Source organism: Mastigoproctus giganteus, chromosome 10, assembly GCF_048544385.1.
Source record: "Mastigoproctus giganteus isolate SK-2022 chromosome 10, ASM4854438v1, whole genome shotgun sequence".
Classification (NCBI taxonomy): Eukaryota; Metazoa; Arthropoda; class Arachnida; order Uropygi; family Thelyphonidae; genus Mastigoproctus; species Mastigoproctus giganteus.
The window spans coordinates 77,776,307-77,802,878 of record NC_143584.1 but is presented as its reverse complement, the minus strand read 5'-3'; the positions used below and the strand labels follow the sequence as shown (position 1 = coordinate 77,802,878).

Genomic DNA, 26,572 nt, shown 5'->3' with positions numbered 1-26,572 from the left:
ATTATTACTGTTCAAATACCACATTAAACGAGCGTTGATGATTTTTTTCCATAACTTTGCCTAGGCAACTTGTTAAAGCAATTGGACGGTAGTTACGTGGATTAGAAAGATCCTTTCCCGGTTTTGGGAAGGCCAGAATTATTGCATGATGCCAACTATCTGGATACTGGTTTTCTAGAAAGATTTTGTTGAATAGTTCAAGTAATGCCATTTGGGATTGGTGGTCAAGTTCCTTTATCATCATGTAGTGAATTTGGTCTGGTCCTACAGTGCTTTGCTTTGTCTGCGACAGAGCTGTTCTTAATTCATGGAAAGTTAATGGAAGGTTGTACTGTTCGTCATTTCTTGTGGAAAAATTCAGTTTGTGTTTTTCTATTCTTGCCTTGTATATTTGAAAATTAGGAGTATATGATGTGGTTGCTGATATTTTGGCAAAGGTTTCGCCCAGTGCATTGGCTATTTCTGAAGGCTGTGCGGTGATTTGTCCATTCCAGTTTAGGATTGGAGGTGGATTAATCTGGTATCTGCCATTCATTTTGCTGATTTTATTCCAGACAGTTTGAGATGATGTGGAACTTGTTAAAGTGGATGCAAATTTTATCCAGGATGCTTTGCTACTGGCTCTTCTAACATACCTGGCTCGCGCTTGTGCCTTTTTGAATAATACTAGGTTCTCTGTAGTAGGACATCTTCGGAAATTATTCCAGGTTTTATTTCTCTCTCTTTTAGCGTGTGAACATTCTTCATTCCACCATGGTTTTGGATGTGTTGGAAGGTGTGGTGATGTTTTTGGAATAGTCTGCTCAGCAGCTTGGATTAGTTTATTTGTTACATATTGTACTGCTGCATCTAACGGTTTTTGCTTGATAATATCTGCATCTAATTTTACAATGGATTTATACTTTTCCCAATCCGCTTCATTTACTTTCCATTTGGGATTTCTACGTGACTGACATGTGGTTCCTGATATCATGGAAATGATTATTGGATAGTGATCGGTGCTGAGAGGATCTCTGTGTACAGACCAATCAAGTATTGGAAATAATGTTGGGGAGCATAATGATAGGTTGATAGCTGTGCTGCTTCCCGATGGAAGATGCATGTATGTATGTATGTATGTGTGCCATCATTCAACAGGGTTAAGTCATTCTGTTCTATCCATTTTTCTATCTGTTTTCCTCTCCGGTCTATGGCTGTGTTTCCCCACATAGGACTGTGTCCGTCGAGGTCTCCCAGTATACAGAAGGGTGGAGGTAACTGAGTTAATATATCTTCCAAGTCTTGTTGTTGTAATTCTTGGTTTGGGGGAACGTAAATTGTTATAATGGTTATGAGAGATTTAATGGCTATGCGTACTGCAACCGCCTCAAGGGTTGTGTTTAGTGGAAGAACTTGGGAAGGAATGTGCGAATTTACCAAAATTGCCACACCACCATGGGTTGTGCCGCCTGTTACTCTGTCTTTACGGTATGTGATATCTTTACTGTGGGAGAGTCTTGAGGTTTGAGATATGTTTCTTGCAGGCAAAGACACAGCGGGGTATGCTGTGCAATCAGATCATATATATCGTGTATATTATTGCAGAAACCTCTGCAGTTCCATTGGATTATAATCCCCATTATTTGGTTTTGAAGAAAGTGTCAGACTGTTTCTTAGCTGTTGCTTTAAGCTTTTCAAGTTTATGTTTTTCCTTTGGAAAATATGGTTTGCCGGTATCCATCTCTTCTTCCGCAAAAATCTCTAGTACTGATTCCTCTGCTTGATTGGTCAATTCTGTATCCATTTGTTCCGTTGGCTTCTGGCTTATGATATTACGTTTTTCTGTGGCTTTTGTTTCTGAGTGTTTTGCATTTGGAGGTACAGATAGTGGTGTGTTTGTGACTTTCTCTTTTTGTTTTGGCTGGGATGTGATAAGTAGACCTCGTGCCCAATCCGAAATAGACTTCTTTGGGGGAATTGTGAAATCTGTTTGCGTCTCTATTGTACACCGATTCTTTATGACCTGTGCATAGGAAGGTCTGTTTATAATAGTCGGCAGTACAGTTCTCTTAGCTTCGGAGTGTTCTACTTTATATCGTTGAATCTGCTTTTCTCTTTTCCAGAATTCGCAGTTCTTAGAATAGGCGGAATGATCCCCCTTACAATTTGGACACTTCGGTTGCTCGGCTGGACAGTTCTAATTGGCATGATCTTGAGATCCACAGTTGGAACAGATATGAACTCCACGGCATGCCCTTTGTGAATGACCATACTTTTGGCATTTAAAGCAGCGGAGAGAATTCGAAATGTATGGTCTGATGTTACAATTTAGATATCCGGCCTTTACCGATGTAGGTGGTTTGGGAGTGTTAAAGGTCAGTATCAAATTTCTAGTTGGAGTAAGTATACCATCTCTAGTTACATTAATCCTTCTCACAGCAATGACACCTTGATCTTCTAGCTCATTTTTAATTTCTTCTTCTGAGACACTAATAAGGTCCCATTCAGAAATTACTCCTTTTGATGTATTTAGGCTGTTATGGGGAGAGACTGCTACTGGGATCCCTCCAAAAGTTCTCATCTGAAGCAGTTTTTCTGCATGTTTGGCACTGGCTGTCTCGACTAAAATGTCACCTGATTTCAGTCTCTTGACATTTTTTGGTGTTCCAGCTACACTTTCTAGGCATTTTTGGATTACAAATGGCGACAGTTTTCCCAATGGCTGTTCTGATGTTGAATGAAGGACTAGAAAGGTAGGTGCATGAAGCGATGTTATGTCCTTTTTTTGTCCTTTGGTAACATTTGTCTCATTATCCTCATTTTTCCGACTCAAAGGAGTCGGATCTTTGGGATCTGTGGTTGTGATATTTGGATCATTCATGTTTGCTCCTTTTAGCCCTGGGAGTGAGAGCTTTTCCTCCGAGGTTTCCGGCCCCGCCACGGGGAGGCAGGAACGGTGCCACCTAGTGACCAAGCGGAAGTTGATTAGTAGTTAGTAGAACTAGAAAATAAATAAAAGAAAGTTGTCTTTCCTTTCTTAGGATTCTTTGTGCTGGTACTTTTCAGCAACTATATATATATGTACAATAGAGAATTTTCTTTAAACTCTATAAATGTGTATCACTATCACTTTAGAAATCGCTTTATAATCACAGAGATATCGCCTGATCACTAGAAATGCTTGGCACTCGGGGCCTTAGATAAAAAGAGAAACATATGGATTAGGCAGCAAACTCAAGTAAAGGACATCCTCATCAAAACTAAAGAACTAAAATGGTCTTGGGCAAGACACATAGCTCGAAGGCATGATGACAGATGGACTAAGAAAATAACAGAATGGTACCCAAGGGGAGCTAGAAGAAAACCTGGAAGACAACAATGGAGATGGACAGATGAAATTCATGAGTTTGTGGGTAGTAAATGGATGGCCATTGCACAAAACAGAAAGAACTGGAAAGTTGCTGGTGAGGCCTTCATCCTGCAGTGGATTGAAAATGGCTGGTGATGATGATGATCACTATATATTTACAGCTAGCAGATGTGCTTGTATCTAAATGGCTCCTCCCTTCAATTTTCTTCATCCTAATTTTGATTTATTATTTAAACATAAATAATTTTATTTAATTCTTTGCTTTAACTAGAACCTTTATAATTGGCTTATAGCCAATTATAAATACTCATTTCCACCCTCATCTCCTATGCCCCACTTACTTTTTCAAACAGAATCTCAATTACCAGTCATCAAATGAACGGAGGGGTGAAGTGGAAGGGTTTTTTTTTTTTTTTTTTTTTTGGCTGATGCTGCATAAGCTTGCTTTCTTGCATCATATGCCTCTAGTAATGCTAATGCTAACTCATTTCAGTTGCCCTAATTATGTATTCATTCTATGATTTCTTTCACTTCAAAGATGGTAGTAGTAGTAGTATTGGCAAATGGTGCTAGAAAGCAAGCTTATATGGAATAAGCAAAAAAAAAAAAAAAAAATGAAAATCTATGCAGTTCACCTTCCGTACCCTCCAAAAATTTCTTTAGTTCTTCCTTAAATTTATTCAACCCATTCACTTCCACAACAACAGAAGGGTGCCTGTTCCAACAATCAATCACTTGCTGGTGGAAAGCGAAGTTCCACACATCTATCCTGCAACCATCTATCTTTAACTTGAAATTATGCCCCTCATGTGAGTAGTCTCAGCAAGTCGAAGAATGCAATTAACATTCAGCTTACTCAATCCAATCAAGGCTTTAAACTTAAACAACTCAGATCACTGTGCATTTCCTGGTCTTGAGATGCTGCAATTTGCAAAACAGAAGCCTTTGTAGGTAAAAGCACCCTTTCTCCACACCCATTCCAGTTGATCTACATCCTTCTAAAGTGAAGCCTCCAGACATACACAGCTCTAGATGTGACCTAACCACAGCCTTATACAAAGGGATAATCACCTCCTTATCCCTGCTGGAAAAGTTTCTGCATATCACTGACAAAACCTCAACTTGCCTAATCTCCACCATGACCTGACTACAGACTAATGCAGCATTTCTTTAACCAGTGCCTCCATTAATTTCCCAGGAACAGAAATTAAATTACAGACCTATTAATATAACTTCTGTTCCAGGGAAATTAATGGGGGCACCGGTTAAAGAAGCACTGCAGGAGCATCTAGATAAGACTTCAGTTATAGTTCGAACATGGCATGGATTTGTTAAGGGGAAGTCATGTCTGACCAATTTGATTGGATATTATGATGTGGCCACAAAGGAACTAGATGCCAAAAATAAATTTGATATCATATATTTAGATCTTTGAAAGGTTTTTGATACTGTTGCACATAGAAGACTGCTGCACAAATTGGAGCAGTGTGATATTGGAGGCAAATTGCTACTACGGATAAAGGGATGGTTGAGTGGGAGAAGACAGAGAGTGGTAATCAATGGACACTGCTCTTCGTGGACTAATGTTATTAGTGGAGTCCCCCAGGGTTCAGTATTGGGTCCATGGTTGTTTTCTGTATTTATTAATAATATTGATGATGGTATATCAGACTTAATGTCCAAGTTTGCAGATGATATGAAGGTCAGAAGGGTTGTTAATGACACTAATAACAGTATGTTACTGCAACAGGATCTAGAAAAGTTGAACAGATGGGCTGAGTGGTGGCAACTGAAGTTTAACATTGACAAATGTAAAGTAGTGCACATGGAAAGCAGTAACCTCAGAGTAACATATCATCTGTGTGGTACTACATTGACAGTGATAGAGAATGAAAAGGACCTGGGGGTAATTGTTTGTTTGTTATTTGGTTTTTAGGAGCATTAGCAACTAAGGCTATATTGCTCCGGGGATGTGCTGTGGTCATTCCCTGACCTTTCTGCCTCCTCCGTATTTGGTGGTCACGGGCCCAAACCCCGGCCTAATCAAGAAGCGTGTGCTATGCACTGCTGCTCCTGCCCAGCTGGCTACAGAGGAACCTGGAGGTAATTGTGGAGGCAGATATGAAGTTTTCTGAGCAGTACAGACAGTGCTGCAAGCATAGCTCATGGTGTCTTGTCAATGATGTACAGGAATTTTTCTAGCAGGAAGGAGGAAGTGATTATCCCCTTGTATAAGGCAATGGTCACACCACATCTTGAGTACTGTCTACAGGTCTGGAGGCCTCGTTTTAAAAAGGATATAGAGCTTCTTGAATGAGTACAGAGAAGGGAAACAAGATTAGTGAATGGAACAAAGGATTGCTCTTATGAAGAAAGGATTAAGTTTTGAAGATTACAGTGTCTGAAGACTAGGTACCTGCGAGGTGGTCTGATTGAGGTGTAAAAAGCCTTGAATGGTTTGAGCATGCTTAATGATGATGGGATTCTTCCTCTTGTGCAGAATAATCGCCTGAGATGGCATAAATTCAAATTGAGGAAAGACAGTTGTAGGATAGATATGAGGAACATTTGTCTTCAGCCAGCAGGTGGTTGATAGCTGGAACAAACTTCCAACTGTCAATGTAGAAGTTGATAGCTTAAATAGATTGAAGGCAGAATTAGACATACATTTGGAGGAGCGAGTGGATGGGTGAAATGAGAAGGGGTTTTTTTTTTTTTTTTTTTTTTTTGCTGATGTTATATAAGCTTGCTTTCTTGCATCATGTGCCTTTACTAATGCTAATGCATATCTACTATAGTGCTTGTCTCTCACATGATAATTTATATGCATCCCATGTACTTTTCTTTTCTGCCATGTGTCTCAATAGTTCAACTAACATCCATATAGGTCTACGCAATGAAGAATATTTCTTTGTTGGTATAAAAAGCCTAGTAGCTTCTTTGATTATTTCCCTGAATACTTTCCACTTATAATTTCCTGTTATTAACATCATCAGTTGGTCCCACTGCATGCAATTTAAAAACTTTCTGACACCACTGCAGTTACTCTCACAAAACCAAAAGCTTTTCCATTTACCTTTGACATTAGTTAAGTCTTTAATTAAATTCCACATTAATTCACTGTGATCACTGCTACAGAATGGGTCTTTTATCTGCAGATTCTTGATGCATGGAGAATCACTGGCTGGTAACCAGATCAAGGGTATTACTTCCTTTCTTACATACTGCTATAGGAAACAGTCATCCAAGAAATTGACAAAAGCATTGCAAGTGTGTGAAAAAATTCCAGTCAACATCTGGAAACTTAAAATACCCCATTATGAGACATTCTGATTTGCTGGCCTACTCTTTCTCTATATTGCTGTTTCGTATACTCGTCAGAGTTTTTAGGCCATACATCAAAACCAAATTGAATCAATATTGCACTGGTCACCCATGTCAACTGGATACATTGTCTTAGATTTAATATGCTTCTTAACTAAGAGAATAATCCCTTCACCTCTCCTTTTCTGCCTGTCCTTCCTGCATATATTGTATTCACAATATTCAAATTTAACATCAATTATGTCTGAGTGACACCACGTCTTTGCTATTCCTACAATGTCTTTATCCAACCAATTAATCAATACTTAGCATCAGTAGAGGCATATGACACAAGAAAAAAAGGTTATACAGCATCAACCAAAAAAAAAACTTCCCATTTCACGCATCCATTGTTTGTTTGTTTGTTATTTGGTTTTTAGGAGCATTAGCAACTAAGGCCATATTGCTCCGGGGTACGCGGTGGTCATTCCCTGACCTTTCCGCATTCTCCGTATTTGGAGGTGACAGGCTCGAACCCCGGTCTAATCAAGAAGCGTGCACTGCTGCTCCTTCCCACCTGACTACAGAGGCGCCTCATGCATCCATTCACTCCAAACATTAGTCCAGTTCTTCTTTGAATTTATTTAAGTTATCAACTTCCACAACAACTGATGGACGTTTGTTCCAGCAATCAACCATCCACTGGCTAAAGGCAAATTTCTGCACATCTATTCTACAACTGTCATTCCTCAAATTGAATTTATGCCCCATCAGGAGGCAATCTGAGCAAGAGGAAGAATCCCATCAGCATTGAGCTTACTCAAACCATTCAAGGCATTTTTCACCTCAAACAGATCACCTCGCAGGTGCCTAGCTCCAGATGTTGCAATTTGCAGAACTTAAGTCATTCTTGGCAAAAACAGCCCTTTGTACCCCCTCACCAATCTTGCTGCCTTTCTCTGTATTCATTCCAAAAGCTCTACATTCTTCCTAAAATGAGGCCTCTAGATCTGTATGCAGTACTCAGGGTGTGGCCTGGCCACTGTCTTACACAAGGGGGTAATCATCTCCTTATCCCTGCTAGCAAATTTCATGAATAACATTGACAAGAATGCATGACCTGCTCTGGCAGCCTGTCTATGCTGCTCAGAAAACTTCATATCTGACTGCACAATTACCCCAGGGTCCTTTTCATTCTCCACTACCCTGAGTGTAGTACCACACAGTTGGTATGTTTTACTCTGTGGTAACTACACATGCAGTACATTGCAGTTGCCACCTCTCAGCCCATCTCCCCAACTTTTCTAGACCCTGTTGCAGTCACATGCTCACATTACTGTCGTTAACAACCCTGCCAACCTTCGTATCATCTGCAAACTTGGACATTAAGCCTGATATACCTTCATCAATATCATTGATAAAGGGAGAAAATAACAATGGGCTGAACACTGAACCTTGTGGGACTCCATTAATAACATTAGTCCACTCTCTATCTACTCCCACTCATCCATCCCTTTATCAATAGCAACAACTTGCCCTTAATGCCATACTGCTCCAATTTCTACAGCAGTCGTCCATGTGCAACAGTATCAAAAGCTTTCCTGAAATCCAAGGATATGATATCAAAATTATTTTTTGTATTCAGTTCCTTTGTGGCTCCATCATAGTATACAATCAAATTAGTCAGGCAAGCTTCCTCTAACACAAACCCATGCTATGTGTGAACTATAGCTGCAGTCTAGTCTAGATGATCCTGCAATGCTTCTTTAACCAGTGACCCCACAATTTTCCCAGGAATAGAAGTTAAACTACCAAGTCTGTAATTACTCATGTCATCCTTTAAACTCCCTTTGTGAATAAGGGATACATTTGCACATCTCCAGTCAGTGGAGACCTTCCTGAATCCAAGGGTGCTCTCATAATTATAGGCTAAGGGTTTGCTTCCTTCCTTTTTCTAACTCCTTTAATGTAACTGGATAGATCCCATCCACTCCAGGTGCTTTTCATACATTTAACTTCAACAATTCAACCTCCACATTTCACAGTTATTACAAATTCATTTAGCTCCCAGTTAGATTTTGATAAGCTTCTGGTCTCCACTTGCCTACAGAATTCCTTATGTGTGAAAGTAGTTACAGAATACTCATTCAGTCTGTCAGCTATCTGACCAGGATTTTCAACAGTCGAACCATCAATGTCAAGTGGATGAATCCGATTTATCTTCTTCCTTCTAGAGTTTACATAAGTAAAGAAGTCGTTGATGTTTTTATTTGCATCCCTTCTCAAGAATTTCTCATAATCTGCCTTTGCTTGCGTAATCTCCTTTGCAACTTAATTACAGACTAGTTTATATCTACCATAAGCTTCTGCATCGTCTGTTATTTTTTATATGCATCCCATGCATTTTTCTTCTCTGCCACAAGTCTCATTCGTTCATCTGACACGTTTAGGACTCAACCTTAATCAGTATTTCTTAGTTGGCATGAAAAGCATGTAGCTTACAAGATTAATTCCTTCAATGCACCCCATTTAGAATTTGCTGTTGGTAACGTCATCAGTTGGTCCCACTGTATAGAATTTAAAAACTGCCTGAGACCACTGTAGTCACGTTTACGAAAGCAAAATCCCTCCCTTTACTCCTGATGGATCTTTAAAGAAAATCCCACATTAGTATACTGTGATCACAGCCACCAAATGGTTCCTTTATCTGCAGATTTTTAATGCATGAATAATCACTGCTGATAACCAGATCAAGAGTATTACTCCTGCTGGTTGCCTCTCAAACATGCAGCTGTAGAAAAGAATCATAAAATAAATCCACAAAAAGTGCTAGTATGCTAGTGACCAACCCACAAGTTCCAGTCAATATCTGGGAAGTTCAAATCCCCATTACAAGATATTCTGATTTATTGACCCACTATTTCTCTGTACAGTTTTTCATTGTACTCATCAGTCATTAAGCCTATAACACACTCCTACCCTCATTTTTGCTTTCCAAGTGGGCCCAACAAATGTCACACTAAACTGACTCATCTTCCATTGTCCATCCATGCCAACTGGATTCATTGCCTCCATTCCTATCCTGTCTGTCCTTTCTGTACATATTGTACTCCTCAAATTCAAATTCTGCATTCCTTACAACCGTGTGACATTATGTCTCTGAAATCCCAACAATATCCACCTTTGATATCTTGACCAGCAAATTCAACAAATTTATTTACTATGCTCCTAGCATTTGTGTACATGTATACATGCACTTGTTCTTACTCTTAATTACTCCATGTATTTACTTGTTTCATGATGATTCCAAGCAGCTCTTGAGATCCCAAACAACTTGATTTCCAGGTGGCTGCTCATTCCAATAAAAGCAATGCAAGAAGTACTTTAATCTCTGCCTACATCTACTATTAATCTAACAGTCTGTGAATCCCCCCCCAAGCTATCAGTTTTCCAATCCACCTAACAGTGCCTCGATAGTATCAGCAAATATTTTTGCAACCTTTCCATTTAAGTGTATCCCATAACTATAGAAACAGTTATGTTATGTTTCTACAGTTATGGGATACACTTAACCTGATAACAAGCAGACGACACTGAGAAAAATTCGACCCCATGAGCCTTGCACAATCTATCCAGGGCCGAAATGATTGACAGGCTCTCATTACATGTTCCCTCCTATCCTGTCTGGGTTTTTTTTTTTTTTTTTAATGAAAACCCCAAACACAAAAGGTATCAAAACGTATAGTGCTTAGTACTGTGCATGGGTAGAAGGAGAAGTATGGGGAGAGGGGGATGCCGGAAACTTTGCTCTAGAGACTGAACATGAGTTTCATCACTTCAAGTCTCCAATAAGCAAAGTGGTGGTATTTCGCCGGTTGATGAAAGTCATCTACCACCTGATTTGCAGACAACCTTCAAATTTAATCATAACTTGTTGTTACTTTTTTTCAACATTGATCTAGACTTAGCATTAGTAGAAGTATATGATACAAGAAAGTGAGCTTATGTAGCATCGCTTAAAAAAAAAAAAAAACCATTTCACACATCCATTCCCTTCGCTCTAAATACATCCATTCCGTTTGCCCAGTTTGTCCTTGAATTCATTTAAGCTATCACCTTCCACAATAACAGATGGAAGGCTGTTCCAGCAATGAACTACTCACTGGCTAAAGGCAAATTTCCACACATCTATTCTATAACTGTCTTTCAGCAATTTGAATTTGTTTCTCCTCAGGTTCGTAATCTGAGCAAGAGCAAAATCCATTCAGAATTGAACCTGCTCAAACAAATTCAAGGTCTTATACACAGCTCAATCAGATCACCTTGCAGGTGCCTAGTCTCCAGACGCTGGAATTTGCAGAACTTACGCCTTTCTTGATAAGACCACCCTTTCACTGCCTTCGCCAATCTTGTTGCCAAGATTCTCAAGGTGTCTTCACATCGCCTTATACAAAGGGATAATCACCTTTTCCCAACAAGCAAAATCCCTGTATATCACTGACAATATCTCATGACCTGCTCTGCACTACTCAAAAAATTTCATATCTGACTGCACAATTACTCCCAGGTCTTTTTCATTTTCTTCCACCCTAAGTGTAGTACTACACAGTTGGTATGTTACTTTGGGATTGCTTCTACCCATATGCAGTACTTTGCATTTATCAATATTAAACTTCAGTTGCCACTTCTCAGCCCATCTGCCCAACTTTTCTAGTTTCTGTTGCAGTAGCACACTGCCATAACTGTCATTAACAACCCTACCAACCTTTGTATCATCTGCAAACTTGGACATTAAGCCTGATATAACTTCATCAATATCATTAATATATATATATATATATACAAAACAACAGTAGGCCCAACATCAAACCTGGGGGACTCCACTAATAACATTAGTCCACAAAGAGCAGCGTCCATTGATTACTACTCTCTGCCTTCTCCCACTCAACCACCTTTTATCCGTTGTAGCAATTTGCCCTTAATATCAATACTGCTCCAATTTGTACAGTAGTCTTCCATGCCAAACAGTGTCAAAAGCTTACCTGAAATCCAAGTATATGATATCAAAATTATTTTTTGCATCTAGTTCTTTTGTAACGACATCATAGTATCCAAGCAAGTTTGCCATATAAGACTTTCCCTTAACAAACCCATGCTGCGTCTGAATTATTACTGCAGCCTTTTCTAAATGATCTTGCAATGAATCTTTAACCAGTGACTCCATTATTTTCCTGGGAAAATAAGTTAAACTAACTGGTCTGTAATTACTAGTGTCACTGTTAGAGCCCCCTTTTTGAATTGGGGATACATTTGCACATCTCCAGTCTGTGAGGACTTCCCCTGAGTCCAAAGATACTCTCATAATTGAGGCTAAGGGTTTGCTTACTACCTTTGCCACCTAGGGTGCCTTTCTCATGTTTAACTTCAACAATTTCTTCTTCACTTTGCTCTCAGTTATTAGAAAATCATCTCTTACAATTTGATAAACTTCTGGCATTCTCCTCCCTTAATAACTCCTCATGTATGATTGTAGATGCAAAATACTCATTCAGATTGTCAGCTATCTGAGCAGGATCATCAACACTCGAACCATTGATATCAAGTGAACCAATCTGATTCATCCCCTTCCTTCTAGAGTTTATATAACTAAGAAGATCTTGCTGGTTTTCTTAGCATCCTGTGCTAAAGATTTCTTGTAATCTGCCTTCGCTTGCCTAACCTCCTTTGTGACTTGATTACAGACTTGTCAAGTAAGACAGCAGATCTTCTACTCAAATTCATCAAATTTATTTACAATGCTCCTATCATTAGTGTACATGCAAGTATATCTGCTTGTGCTCTTACTCATAGTTACCCTAACACAACTTATATATTAATTTGTTCCATGATGATCCACAGCAGGGCTGTTGTTGTTGTTATTTGGTTTTTAGGAGCATTAGCAACTAAGGCCATATTGCTCCGGGATATGCAGTGGTCATTTCCCTGACCTTTCCACATCCTCCGTATTTAGTGGTGACGGGCTCGAACCCCGGTCTAATCAAGAAGCGTGTGCTACTCACTACTGCTCCTTCCCACCTGGCTACGGAGGCGCCCCCACAGCAGGGCCTGACCAGACACTGCTTTTCAGGCTGCTGCATGTACCAATATCAGCAATGCAAGGATCACTTTCACCTCTGTCTGTGGCTCTAGTTAAACTATTAGTCTAAGTATCCCTCACAAGCTACCAGTTTTCCAACCCACCTATCACTACTCAACAGCATCTGCAAATATTCTTGCATCCCCTTCTATTCAAGCGTATCCCATCCCTGTTAACAGGGATGGGATAACAAGCACAAACCAAGCTAAGACAAATTCTACCCCATGAGTCTTGCACATTTTCTCAAGGATCCAATTGATTAAGAAGGCTCTCAATACATACTATCTCCTATCGTGTCTGGGCAGAATTGCAGACAATTTCAAATTCAATATTAACTGATGACTTTTTCCCAATTGCCTGTACTGTACTTGTTATGTAAGTCCTCAGATCTCCTACTCTTAATATCATCAGTACCAACATGTACAGCAATATCACCTTTTATGATGTTAAAAGATGACATCTGCTTTACATTAACTACTTTTTCCCTGGCAGACACACCCTGATTCTATTCCATCTATTCTTATTGCGCAACATATTTCCTTGAAAATAGAATCACCAACAATAACCAACTCTTGTGTGGCCTGCACATTGTGGAGCATTCTTGGAGATTGCTGCTGTGTTTTCTGATGCACAAGTGTGAGCTCTGATGGGCATTGAGTTGGGCAGCTGAGAGCTTGATGGGCTGCCACTTTAATTTATTTGAGGGCATCTGCCCCACTCTTAAAACTCTCATAAATGCCCATCAGAATGCTGAGTTGGTACCAATTTCTTCATATTCTCGGCACCTAACACACAAAAATACATTCCTCTTGGCTGGATCATATCCTGTTCTAGAAAGGTCTGCAAACATTTAACAAGTTGTACATTTTGTTATTCTCGGACACGTTTGAGCATCCCCCCCTATCAGTTCTCCCCTCCCATGAGCCACATCACTTCAGCTACTTTGTGTCTGTTGCTTTGCTGCTCAAGTCTGGGGCATGTTTTCTGCTTAAATACAATTTAAGCAGAAAACAAGCCACACAAGAGTTGGTTATTGTTGGTGATTCTATTTTCAAGGAAATATGTTGCACAAGAAGAATAGATGGAATAGAACCAGGGTATGTTTGCCAGGGAAAAAGTAGTTAATGTAAAGCAGATGTCATCTTTTAACATCATAAAAGATGATATTGCTGTACATGTTGGTACTGATGATATTAAGAGTAGGAGATCTGAGGACTTACATAACAATTGATTAATTGATTAACAATAATTATGAATAAAATTAATAAATACACTAAGCTCCCAAGTTTTACGTTATACCTTATGCTATCAAGTTCAAGATATACGTTACACTATACTGTTATGATCGCAGCAGTGTTAAATTAATTATATCCTTACTAAAAAGTAAAATTGTTCTGCTAAACACAAAAAGATATATGACCAATAGTAGATTAGAACCTTCAATCTTCTTATTTATAACAATTAAAACTTTATTATTCTGCTGTACTAATCATTACATGCTATGATATTCGTGCCAAAACACCGATACAATAGTGGTATGAATAGCATTTGCATTACTTGAGGTATGTGATGCAAGAACGCAAGCTTATAGAGAATTAGCCAAAAAAAAAAAAAAAAACCCTTCCCATTTCACCTTATGTTACTCCAAATGTTTATCTAGTTCAGCCTTAAATTTATTTAAGCTATCGACTTCCACAACAACAGATGGAAGTCTGTTCCGGCAATCAACTACCCACTGCCTAAAGGCAAATTTTCGCACAAATCAAATTTATGTCACACCAAAAAAAACATTGCAACTGTCCATTCATGTCAACTGAATGCACTTCATTAGATTTTATGTTTTTCTTAACTAACAGCATAACCTCTCCTCTCTACCTACCCTCTATCCTTTCTGTACACATTATACTCCCCAAATTCCAATTCTACACTGCTTATATCTGTGTGACACCGTGTCTCTGATATCCCAACAATATTTGCCTTTGATGCCTTGATCAGCACTTCAAATTCATCAAATTTATTTACTATACTTCTAGCATTGGTGTACATGAAAGAATACATGCACCTGTTCTTACTCTTAATTACCCTAACAGAGCCCATGTATTTATTTGTTCCATGATGAAAGCCAGCAGCTCCTCAAGTCCCCAACAACTTGCTCGCTAGGCTGCTGCTTGTTACAGTAGAAACAGTAAGTAGTAGTGGTATGTGATGCAAGAAATCAAGTGTATGAGCTTATGCAGCATCAGCCAAAAAAAAAAAAAAAAACTACACCATTCCCTCCAAATGCCTGTCCAGTTCCTCCTTAAATTTATTTAACCTATCAACTTCAAAAATGACAGATGGAAGTTTGTTCCAGCAATTAACCACCCGCTGGCTAAAGGCAAATTTCCGCACATCTATACTACATCTGTCTTTTCTTAATTTGAATTTATGCCCCCTTAGGTTCGTAATCTGAACAAGTGGAAGGATCATATCAGAATTCAGCATGCTCAACCCATTCAATGCCTTATACACCTCAATCAGATCACCGCGCAGGTGCCTAGTCACCAGCCACTGCAATTTGAAGAATTAAGCCCCTCTCTTGGTAAGAGGATCCCTTCATTCCCCTCACCAATCTTGTTGCCCTTCTCTGTACATGCTCAAGTAAATCTACATCCTTCCTAAAATGAGGCCTCCAGACCTGTACGCAGTACTCAAGGCGCGGCCTGACCATTGCCTTATATAGAGGGACAATCACCTCCTTCTCCCTGCTAAAAAAATTCCTATATATCATTGACAAAACCCCATGACCTGCCCTGGCAGCCTGTCTGCATTACTCAGAAAACTTCATATCTGACTGCACAATTACTCCCAGGTCTTTTTCATTTTCTACCACCTTAAGCGTAGTACCACACAGTTGGTACATTTCTCTGGGGTTACTTCTACCCTACGCAGTACTTTGCATTTGTCAAGGTTAAACTTCAGTTGCCATTTCTTAGCCCATCTGCCCAAATTATCTAGATCCTGTTGCAGTAGCACACTGCCATTACTGTCATTAACAACCCTGCCAATCTTTGTATCATCTGCAAACTTCGACACTAAGCCTGATATACCTTCATCAATATCATTGATAAATATACAAAACAACAGTGGACTCAAAACCGAACCATGTGGGACTCCACTAATAACATTAGTTCATGAAGAGCAGCACCCATTAATTACCACTCAACCATCCTTTTATCCATTGTAGCAACTTACCCTTAATACCATTCTGCTCCAATTTGTACAATAGTCTTCCATGCGAAACAGTGTCAAAAGCTTTCCTGAAATCCAAATATATGATATCAAAATTATTTTTTGCATCCAGTTCCTTTGTAACACATCATAATATCCTATCAAGTTAAGGGAAAGCAAGGCTTTCCCTTAACAAACCCATGCTGTGTCTGAATTATTGCTGCAGTCTTGTCTAGATGATCCTGCAATGCATCTTTAACCAATGACTCCATTATTTTACCAGGAACAGAAGTTAAATTAACTGGTCTGTAATTACTCATATCACCCTTTGATCCCCCTTTGTGAATTGGGGATACATTTGCACATCTCCAGTCCGTGGGGACCTCCCGTGAGTCCAAGGATGCTCTCATAATTATGGCTAAGGGTTTGCTTAGTTGCTTTGCCGCCTCCTTTAATATAACTGGATAGATCCCATCCACCCCACGTGCCTTTCTTATGTTTAACTTCAACAATTTCTCCTCTACTTTGCTCTCAGTTATTACAAAATCATTAAGTATCCTGCTACAATTTGATAACCTTCTGCAATTTTCAAACCTTAATAACTCCTCATGTGGGAATGTAGATGCAAAATACTCATTCAGATTGTTTGCTATCTGAGCAGGATCATCAACAGTCGAACCATCCATATCCAGTGGACCAACCAGATTCATCCCCTTCCTTTTAGAGTTTATATAAGTAAAGAAATCCTTGCTGTTTTTCTTAGCATCTTTTGCCAAAGATTTCTCGTAATCTGCCTTCGCCTGCCTAACCTCCTTTGTGACCTGATTACAGACTAGCTTATATTTGCCACAGGCTTTTGAGTCGCTTGATAATTTATATGCATCCCATGCATTTTTCTTCTCTGTCACAAGTCTCATTAGTTCATTTGATAACTATTTAGGCCTAAACCTTGAACAATATTTCTTAATAGGTATGAAACTTTTAGTAGCATACATGATTAATTCCTTGAATGTATCCCACTTAGAATTTACTGTTGGTAACATCATCAGTTGATCCCACTGTGCAGAATTTAAAAACTGTCTGACACCACTCAGACTAAGTTGTAATAGTAAGTTGTAACTTACAAAATCACTAGCTAAATTTACAAATGAGCTAACAATGTGACTAAGATTATTTAAATTATTTGTAAAATGCAATTTAATTATGTTAATTAATCAAAAAGATTGTAAAAATTTCCAAAAAAACATCATTCCCACGAACTTAAAATTCTGCATCCTGGCACTTATAATAATCTCGTACCCGAGAACTTGATTCAACAAATGGTATGTATATTATTATTATTAGCCATTATGGTGCAAGGAAGCTTAAGGCTTATGGTGCACCAGTCAAAAAAAAAAAAAAAATTTGAATGAGAGAGAGAGAAAGAGAGAAGTAGAAGGGAATCACCAAGAAAGAGAAGAAAAGAGAAGAATGGTGATATCCAGCTCACTACCCTAGGTGCCAAGCCCATACTCACCAGATGTGAGCCCCAGGGATTAAACACTTCCAAGATTATATCTACTATATTGTTAGACAATGTCTAGACATCTTTCACCAGTTGCTTGCACTGTAATGTATAGTGTAATCAAGTCATCTGCACTTTCAGACTGAACCATTAGTGAATGTGCTGCAATAGGATTTTTGTGATAAGAAGGATACAAACCTTCCCAGATTTGCAGGTGTTTAGCATAATATGGAGAAAAGTGTTTATTCAATGAAAAAAATATGAATGAGTAGTAATGTTCAGAAGGCAAAACAAGTGTGGTTGACAAAAACCATTCAGTCAATCAAACTACTTCCACAACAGTAAACAGTGTTGATCGAATTAATGCTCTAATTCAAGAAAATAGAGAAATTACTTTTTCATGCTGTTGCCAGAATGCTAGCCATCAACTGAGTAACACAAAGTCAAAGAAGCTATAAATAAATGGGACTATATCTTCGTCATGACACTCCAGATTATGAGTATGATAACAAAGTCAAAAATATGAACGAGTGTTTTCACAAACAAAAAACATTTTTCTTAAACATTTTTACATTGTTCCACATGCTTCTTTATTAAGCATTAGCATTAGTAGAGGCATTTGATGCAAGAAAGCAAGCTTATGCAGCATCAGCCAAAAAAAAAAAAAAAAAAAAACCACTTCCATTTCACCCCTCTGTTCGTTCAAAATACCTGTCTAGCTGAGCCTTAAACTTATTTAGGCTATCAACCTCCACTACAAGGGATGGAAGTCTGTTCCACCAACCAACCACCCGCTGGCTAAAGGCAAATTTCCGCACGTCTATCCTACATCTGTCTTTCCTCAATTTGAATTTATGCCCTCTCAGGTGATTATTCTGAGCTAGAGGAAGAATCCCATCAGCATTGAGCATGCTCAAACCATTCAAGGCTTTATACACCTCTATCAGATCACCTCGCTGGTGCCTAGTCTCCAGACACTGTAATTTGCAAAACTTAAGCCTTTCTTCGTAAGAGCACCCCTTTGTTCCATTCACTAATCTTGTTGCCCTTCTCTGTACTCGTTCCAGCAGCTCTACATCCTTCTTGAAATGAGGCCTCCAGACCTGTATACAGTACTCTAGGTGTGGCCTGACCATTGCCTTATACAAGGGAATAATCACCTCCTTATCCCTGCTAGAAAAATTCCTGTATATCATTGACAGTACTCCATGAGCTACTCTTGCAGCCCGTCTGCACTGCTCAGAGAACTTCATATCTGCCTGCACAACCACCCCCAAGTCCCTTTCATTCTCTACCACTGTCAGTGTAGTACCACAGAGTTGATATGTTGCTCTGGGGTTGCTGTTTCCCATGTGTAGTACTTTACATTTGTCTGGTACATGCTCCTTTATCTGGTACATGCATCTGGTACATGCTTCTTTATTAAGAACCATGTACCAGACATTCCAGAGGTACCAACGAAAGGCATGACCAGCATATCATACAGATGTCTTTGGCAAACAAGTAAGCCTCTTCCATGCAGATTAGGAGTGTTATTGTATCTTGTGTGACCAAGATTACAGAAAACGCAATAATTTTCTGGAAGCAGGAAAGACTAATAATTTTCTGGAAGAACTGTAATCTCTTTAAATTATTGCGACCTTTTATTTATTTTTTTAGGGTTACTTTATTGTACTAAAAATAGTATCTCAGTAGAGATTTTTGGAGTCTAGTCCTTCCCAGATGAAATCAGTTATATTTAAGATCTGTAAGTACTGTGAAAACTTGAATAATTCATGAGCCAATGCTGATTTGGAAGTCTAGATGGGATGAGTCTGATAAAAGTCAGCAGACCTACAGATTCATACCAGATGTCAAAATTGTTAATAAAAAGAAAGTATGGGTATGGTCTGGCTTTAATGCTACCTTTCTGATCACCAGACCTGGAGTTGTAAATTAAGAATAAATCATTTACAAAATAATCATGTATAGGCAAAGTCCTAAGGAACGAGACTGCAATGGTCTCTTGAATGAATGCCCAGCTCAGGAGCATTAGTGTGCCACATGTGACAAAGATTGCAGCTCCACTTCCAATAAAAACAATCATTTTCTGAAAGTGAAACTGTAATCTTGAGTGCCAGTGGACTGTTTGTCTCTCACTCCAACTCACTGTCAAGAATGTCTTCAGTAGCATCCTACATGAGTCATTTGGAGAGAGAGAGAGAGATTGCAACATTTTCCTAGAAAAAATGTACATCTCATGGTCCAGAAAATATGCTTAGCAAACCACAGATGAAGATGGAGTAAACACAAGAATATTGTATAAACACAAGAATACAGGAATAAACACAATGATATTATATACTTGGATCTTAGAAAGGGTTTTGATACTGTTTCACATGGAAGACTGCTGCACAAATTGGAGCAGTGTGGCATTGGAGGCAAATTGTTGCTATGGATAAAGGGGTGGTTGAGGGGGAGAAGACAGAGAGTGGTAATCAATGGACATTGCTCATCGTGGACTAATGTTATTAGTTGAGTCCCTCAGGGTTCAGTATTGGGTTCATTATTGTTTTCTGTATTTATAAATGATATTGATGATGGTATATCAAGCTTAATGTCCAAGCTTGCAGAAGATATGAAGGTTGGCAGGGTTGTCAAGGACACTACTGACACTATGCTGCTGCAACAGGATCTGGCAAGTTTGAGCAGATGGGCTGAGAGGTGGCAAATGAAGTTTAACCTTGACAAATGTAAAGTACTACATATGGGAAACAGCAACCCCAGAGCAACGTATCAACTTTGTGGTACTACACTGACAGTGGTAGAGAATGAAAGGGATCTGGGGGTTGTTGTGCAGGCAGATATGAAGTTCTCTGAGCAGTGCAGATGGGCTGCAAGAGTAGCTCATGGCGTATTGTCAATGATATATAGGAATTTTTCTAGCAGGGACAAGGAGGTGATTATTCCCTTGTATAAGGCAATGGTCAGGCCACACCTAGAGTACTGTATACAGGCCTGGAGGCCTCATTTCAAGAAGGATGTAGAGCTGCTGGAACAAGTACAGAGAAGGGCAACAAGATTAGTGAATGGAACAAAGGGGTGCTCTTATGAAGAAAGGCTTAAGTATTGCAAATTACAGTGTCTGGAGACTAGGCACCAGCGAGGTGATCTGATAGAGGTGTATAAAGCCTTGAATGGTTTGAGCATGCTCAATGCTGATGGGATTCTTCCTCTTGCTCAGAATAATCACCTGAGAGGGCATAAATTCAAATTGAGGAAAGACAGATATAGGATAGACATGCGGAAATTTGCCTTTAGCCAGCGGGTGGTTGGTGGAACAGACTTCCATCCCTTGTCGTGGAAGTTGATAGCCTAAATAAGTTTAAGGCTCAGCTGGACAGGTATTTTGAACGAACAGAGGGGTGAAGTGGAAGTGGGTTTTTTTTTTTTTTTTTTTTGGCTGATGCTGCATAAGCTTGCTTTCTTGAATCAAATGCCTCTGCTAATGCTAATATCTCCAAATCCTTGATGTAATGCAACCCTGGCAGTGCCCTCTGCAAATACACTGCTTGGACTTACACGAGTCACAGCTGGAAGAATAAAGGTAGCATGATTATTAGCTGATCCAGATACTTCCCAGAACTTTTTACCAATTCATTTAGTTTGGTTGACTAGCAACCAGCTTGAAAATCCATTTTAAACTTTATCCTTGAAATTTAAGACATACTGGATTTCATCAAGATGTCCATTATAACTTCAAAGGGCAAGACGTATACTGCATGACAGAAGAGCTAGGGAAACTTTACTCTGGAAACGAAATGTGGTTTTTGCTACTTCGAGCCTCTATTAAACACGCAGGTGGAAGTTGTATTGCACTCTATAGTGCCTGGTATCTTAGCAGCTTAGCACTATCACTCTGTGTGTGCACATGTGGATGGAGTCCACACCTTGGTTCTACTATTGGGAATCTATCCTTTATTTATATTTATCTATATTCTTTTCAAATATACATAGACGACCTCTGGAAACCAGGCAAAACCCAGTTGTAATCAGCCTTCTGCACTAAGAGGGGCTTTGCTGTAGTCACCTTTCCTCTTCAAGAGGATCTCATGGGATGCATGATGATTAAAGCCAGCCCCTTTCAAAATCGGTCATGTGTTAGGTAATGGCATACCACCACATTATCTGATGCCAGAGAGACCATAACAAAACCAACTCCAAAAACTGATGTTAAAGGAAGAACTGCAACTAGGTGGAAGGATGGGATCGGTGAACATTTGGGAGTGACATTTTGCAAAGCCACTCGTATAGCACATGATCGATGCAGTTGAAGGAATTTGTTGGTGGCCACAACAGCTCCTCAGGGAACTATGTGATAGGAAGAAGATGTTCTTTTCAAAATATTCCCTCTTAACTTTAAGTAATCTGTATCTTCCTCGCTGTTCCAACCTAGAGTTGGGTCAGGTGAATCAAAACCTTCCATCTTTTTCTATCTTCCCAAATCTTATCTTCTGTCATTCAATTCCCTTCGTTTCCACATCTTCCCTGATCTCTCCATCTTTTCTGGGGTTTTTCTCTCACCCCCATCTTGTCCATTTTCATCTCAAACATTCTTCTTGGTATTCTGTTCACGTTCATTCTCTTCATTCATGTGTCCAAATCATCTCAAACATGATGCAGTCATCTTCTCCCTCAAACTTTCTATTCCCAAGTTCATTCTAATGTCAATATTTCTAATTTTGTCTCTTCTAGTTTTAGCTAGCATAATCCTTAACACCTTCATTTCCATTGCTTGGATTCTGATGGTATCCTTTTTATTCATCCTCCACGTCTCAACAGGGTCAAAATAGGGACAAAATATGCCCTATTTATCAGCTTTTTACACTTCATTGGAATTTCCCAGCCCATAACATGCTGTTAACATGACAGAAGAAAGACTGACTAGCTGCTATTCTCCTTGTTATTTCCATATCTAGGCTGCCATCCTTTGTTAATACAACACCAAGGTACTTAAAATTGTTCACCACTTCCAACATTTCATTCCCTAATTTTATCCCTTTTACATTCACTTTTTCCACTCTGTCCATCACCATCTCTTTGCTTTTTTGGCTACTTATCTTTAGATCATACTCACTGACTTAACTTAACACTTTCCCAATGTGTTAAGTTTCTTGAGGACAAATCATCTGCAAACACAGCTGTTTCACCTTTTTTATCATCCACCGCTACAAGGATATTTTCCACAATAATAAAAAGTAATGGTGACAATAGACAAGCCTGTCTAAGTCCATTGGTCAATGGAAACCTATTTGAGTCCCCAAATTTTGCCCTCACACAACTTTCACACTTTGAATACATTTTTTAATCATCACAACCTCCTCCCTCTCTATTACCATTTTCTCCAGACTTTCCCACACTTTTTCTGTTTGCACACTATCATATGCCTTTTCAAGGTCGAAAAATACCAGAAAGAGGCTCTCAGAAAACTCCTACTGTCTTTCTGGCGATTCTCTTACAGCAAATATCAGATCAGTCATTGACCTCCCTCTTCTAAATCTATACTGTTCTTCCCTCATTCTCTCTTCTATTTTATTCCTTAATCTTGTCTTGAATATTTGCTCAAAAATTTTTTCACAGTGGCATAATAAAGTGATTCCCCTATAGTCGTTATTTTCTCTTCTGGACCCTTTCTTAAAAATTAGTATGTGATGATTTCCTTTGTCCAAAGGGAATCATCTAGTATTCTTTTCTCTTTCCAAACTAGGCTGATAATACCATACAGCCATTTTAATCCAATATTGCCAGCAGCCCTAATAACTCACCTGCTAACTCATCAACTCCAGGTGATTTTCCATTCTTCAGCTTTCTCATTGCTTCTTTTACTTCACCAAGGCCAACTTTTGGGCTCTTTTTTTTCCTCTGTGAATTCTTCTTCTTACACCATCTTCCTTTTCATTGGCATTAGCATTAAACAGAGCTATAAAATAGCCTGCCACTGTTTCCTGATTTACTTTTCATCTGTGACTAATTTTCTGCCCATATCAACTAGGAACCCTGGTTCTTCATTGTTCCTTTTCTTATTCCTCATCATGCCATAAATCATCTTTCTATTTCAATTAATATCCTCCTCTAATTTTTGTGTAAAGTCCATCCAACTTTTGTCCTTTTCCTCTTATTACAATTCCCTTTGCTTGTAAAACTTTAAGTAAATAAAGTTAAAGTTTACTTTAACTTTATTTACTTAAATTTAACTTTATTTACCAAACAATTCTTGCAGTCTATGTAAAGTTTAAATTAATTGGCACACTGAAACTGTACCCCTTTTAACTTAAAATAAAAACTTTAAGGAAAGATATTTATATCTTACCTTTGTACCAATTTGGCCAGTCTACAATTTCCTCTTTAATGAACAAAGTTCAGATTATCTAAGTAAACTAATTGAATTTTCAGTCTATGCCTTAAGACAAATAATAGAGACCTTTTAGAAAAATAAAATGGTAGGGTATATTTTTGCAAACAATCTGTATATTAGTATAAAATAATATAACGTTCAGAAAGATGATTAAACTTTTAACAGATATTTTTATCTTATTACAGAAAATGCTTCTCAAATATTGCCCTGACTAAAATTATTGGTAGTCACCTGTTTAACACTAATATCTAAATTGAAATTTTGAACAATTATATATAAAACTTTTAGACTTCAGAGTGACTCCCTTCTTTTAGCATGGAGTTCCATTCAACATATGACAAATATTTTTGTTTTCTATTTAGAATGATCTTTTTTTTTTTTTTTAAAGTGAGACAATTTTGGTAAAACTTGTTTTCAATTTCCTTTTGATTCTGAATTCTTTTTGAAACAGAACAAAAGTAAAATCAAGCAGATTACAAAAAGTTTGTCTTGCCTTAGCTTTTCTGCAAAACTGGCACACCTTTTCTATTATTCAAGAAAAACTAATTTTATTCTGCATCTGGAAAAACTGAATCATTTTCAGTTTTCTTTAGGTTGACCAAATCAGAAAAATACCTGTGCTAAAATTCCAAGTCAAAAATTATTTTACTGTATGTTTTACAATATAAATATTAGTCGGGAATTCTTTTTGAATTACCACACAAAAAGTATATTTTAGTTTGTGTTTTACTTAAGAACTTGTTTACAGTTTAACTTCCATCATTTCGGTGCTGAGTGCTCTCCACAGCCACTCAGGATATGCATAATGTAATAACAAACACAAATGTCAAATTCAAGACAGTTTATACATTTCACTAAGAAGCAATAAAATATAAGAGTTTGCCAAAATGTGACTTCCTAGTCACATTATAGTTTGTAGTCTAATTATAATATGTCTGTAAATTCATTTACAGACAAACTATAATTAGTTCTAATATCTAACATACTCAAAAGTTATATATGAATTGTTGACATAAAGGTTTTCATACATTAAGCTTATTTTTCTTGATTCTATGGCTAAGATATTTGCATTTAAAGCCCAAAGTTCAATTAAGATTGAAATGTTTCTGAAATATTAAAAAAAAAAAAAAAAAAAACATTAAAATTTCACTGAATCTGTCTTTACATTCTACACTAAAACTATATCCTCTGCTTGCACCTTCAAGACAATGAAATTGCAAGCAAAAAATGTAGTTGTTTCAGAATGGTGAAATTTCAGAATAGTGACTTAGTGAAATTTGATGCATTTGAATATCAGCTCCAACAATGTTTTAGACTTCAGTAATAATCACAGCCATTATCACTGAAAGAATATCTACTACAAACCTCAGTAACAAATTGTTCACAAAACATACAAAAAAAAAAAAAAAAAAGTTAATGACAAAATAAAAGATTGGGATATGAAACTTATTTGTAGAATCACTTGCATTTCCAAATTACTTTAAGAAAAAAAAAATATATATATATATTACAGGAACAACATTTTAGTTTCTAATACTTATAACCTCACAGACATAGAAAAAATTAATATGATACCTACCTGGGCTAGAATATCATTCATGGTTTCACTTGCTTCAGCATCATTATTTCCTAAAAGCCGTAATAGCCTCAGTATTTTTACCTGCAAAAAATATTCAAAAAGCTAATATTTATGATGTGCACCATATATGTCATTAATTGTAATTAACTACAAATTGCAGTATTTGTTTTATATATATTTTTTTTTCTGAGACCTTCCTATGTAAACTACCCTATGATAATATCCAGACATCCCTCCATGAATGGGGAAACAGATGCTATCCATGCAACACATCACAGAACCTGCTATAAATATGCACACTGGGCTTCGAACAGAATTGCAAAAGTGGCCATGAAAGATACCCACTTTTCAATAGAATTAACAGACTTCCAAAGTGGAATGATAGTAGGATGCCACATAAGCAAGCATTCTGAACGAAACATTGCAGTCATTCTGGGGATCTCTAGGTCAATAGTTGACATAATATGCAAATGGAAAAGGAATGGGACTGAATCTGCCAAAAAACGGCCCGGTAAACCCTGAAAACTAATAGAACAAGATAAGAGAATTCTGTGAAGAACTGTGTGCCAAATTGTAATTTGCCATTCTCTCAAGTCGTACAACCCCTCTGTGAGAATATTGGGACTAATGTCAGCACTAGTACAATATGAAGGACACTCCATGATATGGGTTACAATGGTCGTGCAGCTGTTCACAAGCCATTGATCACCTCAACAAATGTTAGATGCCAATTAACATGGTGTAAAGAGTGTGAATCCTGGACCGTAGAGCAGTGGAAAACAGTCCTATGGAGACGAGTTGAGGTTTGCACTCTACCAGTCTGATGGCCATTCCTGGGTGTGGCGAATGCCAGTGCCAGGAGAACAGATCCCTCCTGATTGTATCCTCAAAACAATGAAGTTTGGTGGAGGCAGTGTCATGGTATGGGGCTGATTTTCATGGTCTGGCTTGGGCCCATTAGTTATCAACAAAATCATGAATGCTGTGCAATACCAGGATAGCCTGAACAATTATGCACTTCCAACATTATGACAATATTTCAGGGAAGGCCCATACCTGTATCAGCAAGACAACGTGCCATGCCATGCTGCTCAGGT

At 38.2% G+C, this 26,572-nt stretch overlaps 1 protein-coding gene across 1 annotated transcript in view; it reads right to left on the bottom strand.

The window, feature by feature from the left end:
• LOC150079103 (AP-1 complex subunit gamma-1-like) overlaps positions 1-26,572 on the bottom strand; it is a 650,293-nt gene that overhangs the window by 482,628 nt on the left and 141,093 nt on the right. Inside the window, 1 exon segment of the mRNA XM_090383609.1 lies at positions 25,476-25,556. Coding sequence (XP_090239735.1) covers positions 25,476-25,556 — 81 coding nt within the window.